General features: G+C 41.6%; 1 protein-coding gene across 4 annotated transcripts in view; it reads left to right on the plus strand.

Moving 5' to 3' along the window:
- Positions 1-13,448, plus strand: part of ttv (tout-velu) — a 61,651-nt gene that overhangs the window by 29,766 nt on the left and 18,437 nt on the right. For 3 of the 4 annotated variants that reach the window (NM_001274042.1, NM_001369957.1, NM_057883.3), the window contains exons 3-5: positions 6,979-7,053; positions 7,227-7,353; positions 8,922-9,041. In NM_001274042.1, coding sequence (NP_001260971.1) covers positions 6,979-7,053; positions 7,227-7,353; positions 8,922-9,041 — 322 coding nt within the window. Of the gene's footprint in view, positions 1-6,978; positions 7,054-7,226; positions 7,354-7,848; positions 7,977-8,921; positions 9,042-13,448 lie in introns of those variants that run through there. The other variant, NM_001274043.1, reaches the window with a different exon arrangement.

Consider the following 13,448-nt stretch of genomic DNA (forward strand, 5'->3'; position numbering starts at 1 on the left):
GATGATGATGGGTAGAAACAAGCCACATGACATTAAATCCATTTTTTCACTTCGTGGCTTTTGATACGAGGTCAACGATTTTATCCAGTTCTTCGAACTTTTTCGGATCTGCGGTTGGCACGACTTAGGATACTTTTTATGTGTTTATAATGACGTAAAAAACGTTGTCCTGTCCATCCATATATAACCCATATTTTTTATAACTGCTTGAAAGCAGTTAAAACAGCTTAACTTTAACTTATTAAATACATACTAGTTACTTACTAAATGTGTTTCTTTTGGTTTCTATTATTTTATTCTCTCAGTGTACAGACATGCGCTTTCACTTGTTTGTCAGACTTTGCCTATTTTTGAAGTCAGCTGAAAGTAGCAACTGTGGCAAATAATGAGACGCCATGTAAATGTCCTTGGAAGTGAAACTTGTTCCTCATTTTCTTTTTGGTGTTTGTGTGCCTCTTGTTTTTTTTTTACGTTGCCGCTAACAGCAGACGCGACGAAATTACGTATACGCCACGTTGCTGCCACGCCAACTGTTGCAGCCCCACGTAGCCACCCTGGAGTGCCTCAAGGTTGTCCCGAAGCAACTTTCAACTTTTTGTGGCCCTTTAATTTGAGCTTAACAATTTATAAAGTCTATTTGGCTTGCAATTTTTCAATACGCAGTTTATTTTCCAGTGTGTTAATGTGCGTATGTGGTGGCTTATGGGTGTGTGTGAGCAAATTTACAAGGAAAATTTCGGGAGTTCAAGGTCCCTGGGGAAACTGGAATTACAGTTTGGCATTTGCAAACATTTACATATAAATATGTGAGTGGCACGTGGAGAAAACTACTCAGCAGGTGATTGAAAAATAAAATTAAATTACTTTTATAAATATACTTTCAATAGGAAACTAGTTTATGTAATGTAGTTTCATGTTTTATTAAATCTTCATTCTCTGTCATCTTAAGTTAAGATGTTAGTGCATATTTCAGCCCTATTAAATTATAAAATAGCGAGCCATAAAAAACTCTTGCTTCAACTTTTATTCTTCTTTATATGCATATTTATAAATCTTTATGTATATATATCAGGTTAAGGCTGCTGCCCTTGTTATCCCTTTTAAAATGAGAAATAATGATTCTTAAGCACATCCTCTTTGACCCCATTAAACTTAATTTAAAATGCTGCAACTCGTCGAACATGCAAACTAATTTAAACATATGAAAACGAAGAATCTCAACTCATTAAAGGACCCCAATGCCTGCTTTTGCCACCGCCTCTTCATCTCCCCTCGGATCCGGCTTTATGCATTTTTCATAATGTAATTTCCCAAGTAATAAATTTTCATGCCAGCATCATCATTATCAACAACATGCAGGACGCAAGGAGGGCGAGTGAAAACTTTAGTTCGGTGCAAGGTGCACCTGCCGTTGCACCTGTTCGAGAAGCTCCACCTGCCCATTCTCCCCTTCCGCCAGCCACCTTCCACCGGTTGCCACTTTCCACGTTAATCTCAGATTTCCACATAAATCACTTTAAAAAGGCGACACACTTGCAGGCGCAAAAGCAGGAAAGCAGGAGGAACAGAAGGCGTCGGCTCCTTGGCCAAGAAAGAACCAGTAACCAGGGAACGCTGCTCAGTTCTGCAATGGCAATTTCTTTGAGTACTTTCTTCTATTTCCCCTTTGCTATAATATATATATGTATGTGTATGTATATATGTAGGTGTATAGGTGTGTGTGAGTTGCCCCAAAAAACGTGCCAAGTAATTGCCGGCCATTGCTGTAATGTCCTGCGCATAAGGACCTCCCATGAGCCCTGAAAATAATAACCAGACTTTGCTCGGAGGTACTTTTAATTTCAGCGACGATATGCCAACGATTTACGTAAATAGTCAATGAACCTTATGTTTAAATAGTTTTGAGCTACTTGATCAAATTTGACAGATAGCTTTAGTACCTAGAACAAATTAAAAACAAATTCCTTGTTTAGTTACAAAACCAAGTTTCTGGCGACATGTTACTTTAGCTCGCCACGCTCGTTTAGTTTTATTTTACCTCAACTTATGGTTACCGCCCCGTTTCAAGTGTCTTTCAGTTTCTGTAATAATCGTAAATGCATTTGTTTTTTATGCATTTTGGCCGACCCAACCCGATTGCAGTCGAAAGAAAGCATTTTCCTTTCGCTTCGCAACTCCCGCACGCATTTTGTGCGAGCTGCATTCGCAATTGCACGGCGTCTTCATGCGGTTATGCTTCTGTTGCTTTCATTATGAGCCATTATCACAAGCTGGCGACAAGCGACTACTACCCCGATGGTCACACACAAAGCCAGCGAAATGGCCAAGAGAATGGGCCAAGGGGGGGGGGGGGAGGGGTGCAGCAGCATGGCCAAAGGATGGTAGCTAAAACAGGGACATCGGTGGTGGTCTCTCGACAACGCTTGACGCGAGCTTTGCACTTGTAACTAATGCGCCATGTTTAATGTTTCGCTGCCGTCTCCACTTGCCTTTATGCTGCTCTGCAGAGCAAGAAAATTATATTATTATTATTATTATTATATATAAAAAATATTAAAATATTTTAGCATAATACAAATACGTTTATTAAACTTATAAAAAGTAGCATGCATTGCTGGTTTACGCGATGAATTAACAAGTTTAAGTTAATAAAAACTAATGCCAGCAACATTTAGGATTTCTGTTTGTATTTTGTAGAAACTAAATTTAAATAGCATCATTTAAGCCAAATAATTAGTTATACCAGAACATAGCTTCATGAAAAGTATAACCACCTATTTATTTTATTTTTATTATTTTTCATATCTTAAAAATAGTACCTTTTTTGCGCTGTACCATTTTTCTAGCTGCTGTGTTCCTGTGTTCCTTCTTATCAACTTTTTGCCATGAGTTTTCTACTGCTTTTTGGCCAAACAATGGCAACTTTTACAGCTGCGTTTTTACCCGCTTTTTTCTCCCATTTTGATGCGTATGGGTGGATGTCTTTTTTTCATCTCCCTTTTTTGTTCAATTTTCTCTTCTTTGCTTTCTGAGGACTTGCCCCGCATTTAAAATGATTTTCAAATTGTCTTTATTCCGAATGCTGTTTTTGAAAAATTTAATTTTCATTAAAATTCATCGTAGACTCTCTCTTTCGCGAAAACTTTTTGCCAACTTCGTACTCGGTCTTGACATTTTGCCCACTTCTTTTTGCTCAATTATAGTTGTATATATTTTTACCCCTCAGCTCTGCTCGGCTTTTTAAGATGGTTTTTTCTGTTTTTTTTTTTTTTTTTGATATTTTTAATTAATTTTGCATTCTGCTGCAGCTGACAGGCAGTTTCGTATAGTTTACATTTGGCAATTAACTAAATGTTGCGTATACGCCACCGCAGCCAAGTTAGAAGAGCTCTTGGCAAAAAGCAGCAATGACGAGGCACAATCTGAAATACAAAAGAACGATACATAAGTGCTTGCCGGCGGAAGAGAAAAAAAAAATCAACCAAAAAAACTCGAGAACCGATATGCGGAAAACTACAAAAGGTGAATTACGTTGCAGGGAGTAGGGAAAAGCAAAAGGTGGATGCTCCACCTGTCAAAGGCAAAGCCCCAATGATGAGACTAAATGGGAAATCACAACCTCATTCCCCACCGCCGCCAGTCAGTCAGTTTGTCAGTCACTCAATCAGCCCTAGAACCAGAATTCCCCGAACAACAAACAGCTTCGGGGGCAGAAAAAAAAGAAGTCCACAAAGCCCCAGGAAAATGAAACCACCGGCAGCAGGAGGGCAACCTTTGACAGCTGGAAACCACTTAAATTATATGCCTGCTGCGAGCTTAGTGGGTTACCGCCATCCTCCCAGTTGCTTATGTTAATTTTCTGCTGGCCTAGGCTCGAGCAATTGACATGAACTGAAGTGACTTACTTTGTGGCATTCCCTCCGCCTTCAGTGAACCCAAACTCCCCCTAAATCTCCGGTAGCAAATGCTGGCAACAGGTGGGACATTGGAGCAATTTAACTCTGACTAAGTAATTGCACAGTGTGTGCTGAAATTCTTATTGAACAAAGTTTGTCGCGGCTCTGAAACAGGCAATATAAAAGAAACTCATAATTTATTTGATTTCCTAGAGCGGTTCATAAAATTGCAAAAGGTTTTTTTCATTGCAAACTTTTGAGTGACAAACTTTTCGACATAAAAAATGTCGATTAAAAACAAAGTTCTTTATTAATTAAGAATTTATTGTGGCAGACGGACATAATTGTTGTTTTAAAAAGGAAACACTCAGTTAAAAGTTAAGAAACATGATGCTAATATAGATAACAAGCGTATAATAAAGAATTGTATCTTTGAAGATGTTGGATTTGTTCCAATATATATAACATTCAAAAGAACTTAACCTTCATAAAACGGAAAGTTTGCTGCAATATTAATTACTGCTGCGCATTTAGCCTTTAAGTGACATCAAAGAAAGTTTTTAAAGGCACGGAAAAAGGCAATAAAATTCCCAACTTGTTGCATAAGTTATAAAACACGCCAGTTATAAACTGTTGTAATAAGAGTTAAAAAATAAATAACTCTTTGAATATAGCACGCAAGTTGTAAGCAACTTGATGAGCTTTTGCAAATTTTTTCCCCGGCTAATAAATGGAAAAGTGAACTCGTGATAAAGAGAAGAAGAATGAAGAAAAATCAAGAGCTATTGTAATTACTGCCTCATTTTGCGTATTAATTCTTGGCCATCTGCATTATGCCTAATGAAGTAGCGTGTTTTTGCTTTTCCAGCTTAACTAGGCACACACTGCCAGTGGCATAAACATCTCTGTTTTTAGAAACAGAACAGAGTCAGCAACAACTTTTGACAACAAACGCGTGTAAATAGCAAAAGTTTCGCTCGCATGCTGTTGGGGTGCAACTCAACCCAAGCCGAACTTAACTGAACCGAACCGAATAGAACTGTTTCGCCCAACTTGGCTGAAAGCTAAAAATCATTTAATTAAAGTTGGGTCGGCAAGTAGGGATCGCAGGATGAACGGAGCTGCTGTCTAAACAAGTGCAACAAATACAACATTGCATGTTGGCGGCTCTTAATTGCTTAAACAAGTAGCTAACAAGCGAAGAGCAAATGTCGAAAAGCGGCATTCCAGAACTTCATATACACACATTTATAGATACAATATATGAATATATGCATAGTACATAGATACAAGCCAGTGCAGTGACCTGCATAAGGAGCTGCAAATGTTCCGACACATGTAGTCGAATGTATAACCAAAAGTCTTGTATGCATAATGTTCTCTAATTAGTTAGGCCAAAAACCACGCCCCCTAACACAAGAGTGTAGAATAAACGAACAAATTCTAGAAATAAATGGGTAATTCAAATAGCTTTGCGAGATTTATTTTAACAAACTTAATTTTAGAATTATTTCAGCTTGTAAACTCTTTACATAATCCTTAAGTTTATTTATATATTTTGTATTATTTTTCTAGCTTAAGAAACTACTTTAATTTCTCGGAACTGCTTGAGGTTGCATTGCGTAATTTTATGAACTCTAACAGCAGATTTAACCCATTCTCTACTTTGCGAATTCCATCAACCTCTTTGGTTGCCTGCCTATGCATTTGGCAGTGTAATTTTTCAACGCTCGCCAAAATGTCAGAAGCAAGCCAACATGCAATTTATGTTGTTTGCTCAAGATTATTCATAGCAAAGACTGGGACTTTTGCAGGCTGCCTCCCACCACCCCTCTCTCTCTATCTTTCTCTTTCTTTCTAATGCTCTATACCCAGCTCTCTCTAGCTTTCGGTGCGTTGTCAATGTCCAAAAAGCTGCGCATGCAGTTTCCTAATAATTTTTTTTTTTGCTGATTCTGCTTTTAAAACGCGAGTGTACCGAGCTCAAATTGCTGACCATTTAGGGGAGTTACATGATGAGGGGTCGGGATTTCCGGGGGGGGGGGGGGTGGTTGCTGGATCGCAAAAGAGGATGGTAGGGATGGTTGTGCACGTTGGCTGGAGGGCAGAACATGACCAACTACATGTAATTTTACGCGCAACTTAACTTGTAAACTGCCAGCACACCGTTCCCTCTGTCCGACTCCAAAAGCACCTAATTCCCGCCCAACTAAGCCACCGACCCCTGTGGACAATATATGTATGTACATACACACACCTACACACGCACACACCTGATTCAATGTTTGGCGTACATGGCGTATACGTATTATGGCTGTTTGATGCATTTCGTGGCTTTGATTTTGGAATTAAAGATTGAAATGGCCACACAAAACGCGCACTGTGGTCTTCGCTTAAAGCACCCCCACTCCCTCCCTTCCTTGCATCCTTCGGATTACACTTTTCAGCACATTGCGTAGTCGGGTAACGTGGCGTATGAGTAATGTGAGCAAATGCTAAGCATACGCCCTGTTGAACATGAAGCTGGAATGATAGAAATTTCGTCGAATATCAAAGAGCAGAGCAAAACGAGTTGAATAGAATCCGTTTCAATTGCTAAGCAGCAGGAATAAGACGCAACGTAGAGCAAAGTAACTGATAAAAAATTAAGAGAAATGTAGTCGGAAGGAAAGTTTATTCCCTAAACGGAAAGATAATTACTTTAATGCTAGCTAAACGAACGTGAGTCGCTGAGAAATTATTCTATCGATTTCAGGAACTAAGTACATTGTTGTATTTTAAAGCACTTTTTGACTACGTAAACCATTCTTTAACTCTTTTGCACCCATTTGCAAATTTGATTTCCTTAAGAACCGAATTCGTTGCCACACCCCCCGCCCTCACCATCCATTATCATATCGTAATGCCCTTAAGTTCTCAACGGATGACTGCATCTCTTTGGGGTCACATTTTCGTCGCCAGGAACCTTTGTTCAATTAATTGCTCCCGAATCCCATTATGCAATGCCATGGCTCTCACTAATTTACATGTTCTGCCCGCTCTTTCTCACTCATTTCCTATCCCTTTTCCACCTCCATTGCAGATACGACTACGAGACCTTACTGCAAAATTCCACTTTCTGCTTGGTGCCGCGCGGACGTCGTTTGGGTTCCTTTAGGTAAGCACAAACAAAAAAAAAAAAAAATGCCTCACAGAAAAAGTCAAAAAAGATATAAAAAGCGTAATAAAAAATGGGTGAAAAGCATAAAAAACAATTTTCATTTTACATTTCACAATGCCAGTTTTTTTTCATATTTTTTCGTATGTTCGTTCCTCTTTTTTTTTTTGCAGATTCCTCGAAGCCTTGCAGGCTGGTTGCATTCCCGTACTATTGTCCAATGCCTGGGTGTTGCCGTTTGAATCGAAAATCGATTGGAAGCAGGCCGCCATTTGGGCCGATGAGCGGCTCCTGCTGCAGGTGAGCTGGAGCATATATATATATATATTTATTGATATCTGTGGACGTACGGGTGTATATGTGTATGTGTACATATACATATATATGAAATATTGAAAGGTAGTTCGTGTGCCACTTTTTGGAGTCGTTTGGTCAAAGCGATTTCATTTCAGACCTGTCTAAAAAGAGTAAAGTTTTCATTGTTTATGTGCGCCGCTTGTTTGGATGGCTGCGATGTGAGCCCCTTTTGAAAAAAAAAAACCCAGAGAGCTGTCACAAATATGCACTTTTTATTGGTCTCTTTAAGTGACTGGCCATTTGCCGTTGATGAATATTCTGTAACGAGGCAGCAAGATTCGTGCACCCGTTTCGCCGGTGCTCAGAGATCCTGGTTATCCAAGCTGCTTGATATTCAGTTAACTTAACTGCAAATACCTATTTTTGTAATTATCGTAAGCCATGCTTTTTGAACCTAAACTTAAATGTCTCCCGAAAAACTATGTATTTCTGTTGACAAAACTACTAGCATAAACACGAGATAATTCCTAGTAAAATGAATCGAAAGACAGCAAGAGCAAGAATCCCCCTCAAGTCTTAACGGCTCAACTTTGGCTGCTCCATTAGGAGGAGCGCTTAGTCCACTGGTAGGTAGCCTCTGTTTGCGGCGAAGATTTTCCAATCAGAGCCAGGTGAGTGGTTCGCAGCTCTTTGTCCCAATGTCCGCACCTTTTCATGTTACGCCGGACTGAAAGCCCTTGGACACTCCTTCCCTGTGCGCGTGTCCTGCTTCATTTGTTTGCCTGCCAGTGTCCTTTTCTTCACGCTTTTGCGCCTTCAACTGCTGATGTTGCACACAGAGAAAATAGTTCGCTTAAGTCTACATTGACTATAAATATAAAAAGGAAAATTATTTCAGCCACTAACTTTATAAGAAATGGACTTTCTCCGATTCAAAAGAGAGGCAAGTATTTCTGTTTAGCATACTTTTTAGAAACTTTGTCGTGATTTAAAAGTACAAAGATGTCTGCGATATTTGCTCTCTGTGAACTTTTCACTGCTGTCGCACTTCATTCGCGACAAAGTCTTGGCACAATGTTTGCCAATTGGCCTGCCCACTGGGATATCACCGCCCACCACCACCTCCACCTCTGCCCAGCTGCTTTTCCTGCTCCTCCATCTTCTTTTTCCCCTTGCACTTCCTGTCCCCGTCCATTGGCATGTTTGCCTTTGTAGTTTATTGGCAGGAAATGCAATTAATTAAGTTAACTTGAGCAGGAAACTTGAGCACGGACTCGCAACTCGACTCTATCCGACTGGCTGGGCAAACTCTTTATGGCGTTGCAATTTAGTGGGGCAATAGTGTGGGCACCACTGCTGCCCCTGCAATTATGATGAATGGCACCTGTGGGTGGTTGGCCGTAACCCTTTAACCAATTAAGCTGTGCATTCTAAATTAATGCATTGTTGCTCAGGTGCCGGGATGAGCTGCATCTATTAAGCTGGAATTACGCCAGCACTGGTTACATCCATCTCTAATCCCCGCTCCTCTTCTCTTCTCTTCCTCCCGCTGCTACCGCATACATATATAGGTACCCGACATCGTGCGCTCCATACCGGCGGAACGCATCTTCGCCCTCCGCCAGCAGACGCAGGTCCTGTGGGAACGCTACTTCGGATCCATTGAGAAAATCGTCTTCACAACATTCGAGGTGAGTGCTAAGTTTCTCCCGGGGAACATTTGCATGTGTACACGCCGCCTATTTGCGGCTGATAACTTGGCTAGCAGGAGGATGATGATGGAACTTTGACAGGGGGGGGGGGGGTGAGCTGAGGCTCGAAGGTTCTGAGGTTCGGAGGTTTCCAAATAGCAACTCGAACTTACTTGGCAAGTTGTTGCGGCTTTTGTTGGTTCGCTCAATCGACAAGAAACAAGTAACGAGTATGTTCTTTGCTCTACTTAGCGACTCCGAGGTGGGGTTTTTGGGCATCGAATAGCCGGGAACTTGCAACTTGGTCGATGGAACTACGAGTATGCAACAACTTGGTCTCGTGTTCCGGACTTTGGCACACTGCGTGCTGTAATTAAGCGTACCCAACTTTACTTTTATTTGTATTTACGATGTGTGAGTCGTATTAAGGCCAGTTCGAAAATATTGCTAGCTACTTTATGCTTTGTCTTTAAATGAGTTCAAAAAGATAGAATAGAAATGTCTCAGCTTGCATTACTCTTTTTTTGTAGTTCTCTAAAGATTCCGCTCTTTAAGGCTAAAAAGGCATTAGTGTAGTCTCTAAGTTCTTAAAACATCGATGGCTAACAGTGCTGGAAATTTGATTTGTACAAGAAAACTACTGTGCAGGCCGCCCAAGTGTATCTGCCAGATACATTTAAACCCTAAGTAGCAAAACTTTTGCGTAGCCATTGAATTTGATTTTGGAATACATTTGCCAAAAACGCCCACCGAATGCCTAAAGTTGGGGGGGTGGCAAATGAGTGGGAGGTGGCCCATTGGCAAATGGGTGGGGGTGTATAAATAAAACACACGCATTCCGCACATTCTCGGGCATGCAAACGGAAAACAACAAACAGCGAACAACAAAGTTATCTGCACACAAATGGCAAGCAGAAATTCGCGTTTCTCCACACACACACACACACACATCGTAGAAGACCAGAGTAGCAAAATGCCAAAAGGGCGGGTTGCGTTTTCCGGAGGGGTGGGAGGGGTGTTGGGTATAGACGCGAAAAGCAAACTAAACCGCCGCCACTGGAGACCACTTTTCAACACTCAAATTGACACACAACCAGGGACAGGGAGCATCGTGCAGAGATGTAGACACATTCACGGCAAGGATGCTGCACGGCATTCAATTTTGTGTAATCATCGCGGGGAGAGAGTGGCGGAGGGGGGGAGGGGAGCAAGCTGAAGCTGCCAACTGAAACCGGAGACGACTGACTCCCAGTACGCATCCAGATTCGCGATTGTGGCGAATCTTTTGCATGCTCATTCAGTGAGAAAGAATAGTGTACTTAATCACGAGCTGAAATATCAAAAGGTACGTCGCTCTAATTAGAAAGTTATGAAGCCTTACAAACGCTAAATGTTTATGACTTCTTTAAGTAACTAATGCTTAAAGAACTTCTTGAGAGTCCTGTCAGGATAGTTTCAGGATTTCTTCTATAACTTTTTATCTCAGTGCACCTACAACCATGTAGAGAGCAACCCAGCCATGTTAACCCATGACGACCGACAACATTGCAATGTCGTCGTGTCTGTCGCTCTGCTCGTTGACAAAAACCGCAGCCCAATGGAGCGGCAAGGGAAATGGGTAGCCGAGAGTTGTGCAGATTGCGGCTCCATTGGCAGGATTCTCCACTTCTGATCCTCCCTTAACCCGCTGGCCTCTTGGCTCGTTCATTTGCCAGCGTTTCTGGCTAGTAATAATCAATTTGCAGTTACAGCAACCAAAATGTGTGTAACCAAATTAAACACAAATATTTTTACTGTACCTTGTGACCGCCTCGAAAGGACGAAAGGACGAGGGCGGTGTGGGTTTGCCAAGGCAATTAACGACTGGGTCCACAATCGACCAGAACATGGTCAACAAAGGACGACACGCATAGAGAGAGAGTTTAGTTTGATTTATGTGACGGAAGGTGAAAGCAATCCCCCTCCCCCCCTTTCACCGCTTCGCTCACACTTGGCCAACTAATTTGGCCTGCTCTCTAATAATTATTATTCGTCGGTGTGAGGGGCAGATGCTGGTTCGTTCGTGGTTCGCAACCAAAGTTAATTGGGTTTTGATCGACCTGCTGCCCACAGGCATCACAGGTTGAAGATTTATGACAATTTCCATAATTAACCAAATCGTTATTCAAACGAATATTGTTAAATCAATTTAAAGAGCCACTCAATATTTTTGTGTGCATATCTAATTCGTGATTCGCGTTTATGAAACCCTTTGAGTGCAATTAGTGAGTAGACTATTCCCTCTATGATTTTGCTGTAAAACTTAAATTGCGCCACGAAGTGCATCAGAATTTTTCGTGCACAAGTTTTACGTTTGGCCTGCATTTTTGCGGCGCACATTTGATTTATGGGTCGCGATTAAAAAGATGAATTGTGGCATTTTCGACAGGAGGGAAGGGATGGGGGGGTAGGCGAGTAGGGATAGGTTAAAAGCGCAGGCAGAGACATCGGACCACGCCCACCTGCTGAGGTGTGGCACGTGCATCACGTAATGGCCGTGTGTGTGCACAATCCTTTCTGGCTTATTTGACCCACATTTTGCATATGGCCAGGAATGCAGCTCCGCAAGGGTCAAACATCATGTCTATCCGCCCGCCTTTCAACCGCCTCCTTTGCGGCTTTAATATGCAGAAGAGTTCCTGAGATGGCACAAATACTTGCCCCGGGGCAAAACAATTCCAGAATATTTATAAACAGAACAGAAATTCCTCTTTGGCAGGGCGTGGTCTCTGCGGGAAATGCCTTTATAATTTGTTATTATTAATTTTGCACATTTTTTTGCCGCCCCTCATACCACATACATGTACATGTACATCCCTTGGTAAGGTTGGCCACTCACGTCTCACTTTTGGAGCGGAAAGTTCCTAATAATCCTTTAGTCCGGGGCACGTATGAATATGAATGGGTTGGCGTACCGGGGGGATGTGGGTCTTTGGGGAAATCCTTTTCCCTTCGCTTACACTTAAGACCCGTTCATGCGGCAAATTGATTTAGGCATAAACAAGCCTAGAACGCTCTTAACCCTCTAAAGCCCAGAGCTACGAAAAAAGTGGCAAATAATTTCGACTGCCTCAACTGGCCTTGTTGGGAAAATCTGCTCATTCTGGGCGTTGAACCGCATGTGACCAGGCGGTGTCAGTTTTGTCCGGCGTATCCTTTTGCCACTCGCTCCTCTACCATAAAACTGGTCCATTAAAGTCAACAAACTAACAGTCAGCTGACGGTTTTAAGGGGGGTTTCTCGGTTTTTAGGTTCGAGTTTGAGTTTGGGTTCGGGTTTGGGTCAACCTTTGTTTACCCTCATCGCCTGCTGTTGTTATTGTTGCTGCTGTGCAAGCAAACAGCAAAGGTGAATTTCAGTAGGGGTTTTTCATGGCACGGGTCGGAGGAAAAACAAATTAAGCAGTTATTTGGGTTGTTAGACGCTTCAGCCACGCACACACATCCCGAATCTCATCCTGAAATGTGTTGCTCTGTTTTCGATGGCCATGCCCTTTATTAGACAGTGAATAGCGCCACTCTTGACCCAAATTATGTCATATAACGCAAATTATATAATTAAGTGGTTTGTCTTGATTAAATCAATTAGGTGGGTTTGGAAATCTTTTAAATACCGTTAAAAATTGATAATTTTGCGAGGTCAGAACAAATTTATTAAACCAATGCTAAGATTGTGCTCAATATTTCATAAAATGTGGCAGCTTTTTTCCTCCTATCTAAAGATTTAAAACCCAGAATATTCCACTCAGCCTTTTCGGTTTTTAAGCACAAATCAATTCCTTCGACACTTTGGCACTCAATCCCAAATCCCAATCCCTTTTCTGATATCCCCAATTATTTCAATTAATAAATCAAAAATTGAACCCAAAGTAAGACCACAGTCGAACTTTTACAACATCCGTCGAAAGGAAACTAAGTGCGTAGGCCGCAGAATATATGTACGTGTGTGTGTGTGTGTGGAGCCGATTGGCCCTGCCCACAGAATCCCCACAAAAAAGGTCACTCAAAGTCCACTTACCGAACTTACTGTCGGCCCACAGTGGCCCCAAAATCTTGGCCTAAGCCCCAAAAGTCTCTTTGTGTGCTCCAGTGTGTGTGATTTGGGACCGAATGGATGTGACCGATAAGCGTGTGCCATGCACTCGAGTTGCACAGGGAGACGAAAAGCGGAAGCTGGTAAAAGTTCGAAAATGGTCACAAAAATTCACAAAACAACTAAATAAACCACAATAAGCCAAAAGTTTGGGTTGGGCTCGAAATGTTCTGCATACCCAGTGTGCACTGTGGAAAAGTAAACGAAATTTCGCTAACATTTATAAATAATCATACTGTAAAGAATTCACGAGAAGAAAGTCATATCTTTGTGGAA

This window comes from Drosophila melanogaster, chromosome 2R (genome assembly GCF_000001215.4).
Source record: "Drosophila melanogaster chromosome 2R".
Taxonomy (NCBI): domain Eukaryota; kingdom Metazoa; phylum Arthropoda; class Insecta; order Diptera; family Drosophilidae; genus Drosophila; species Drosophila melanogaster.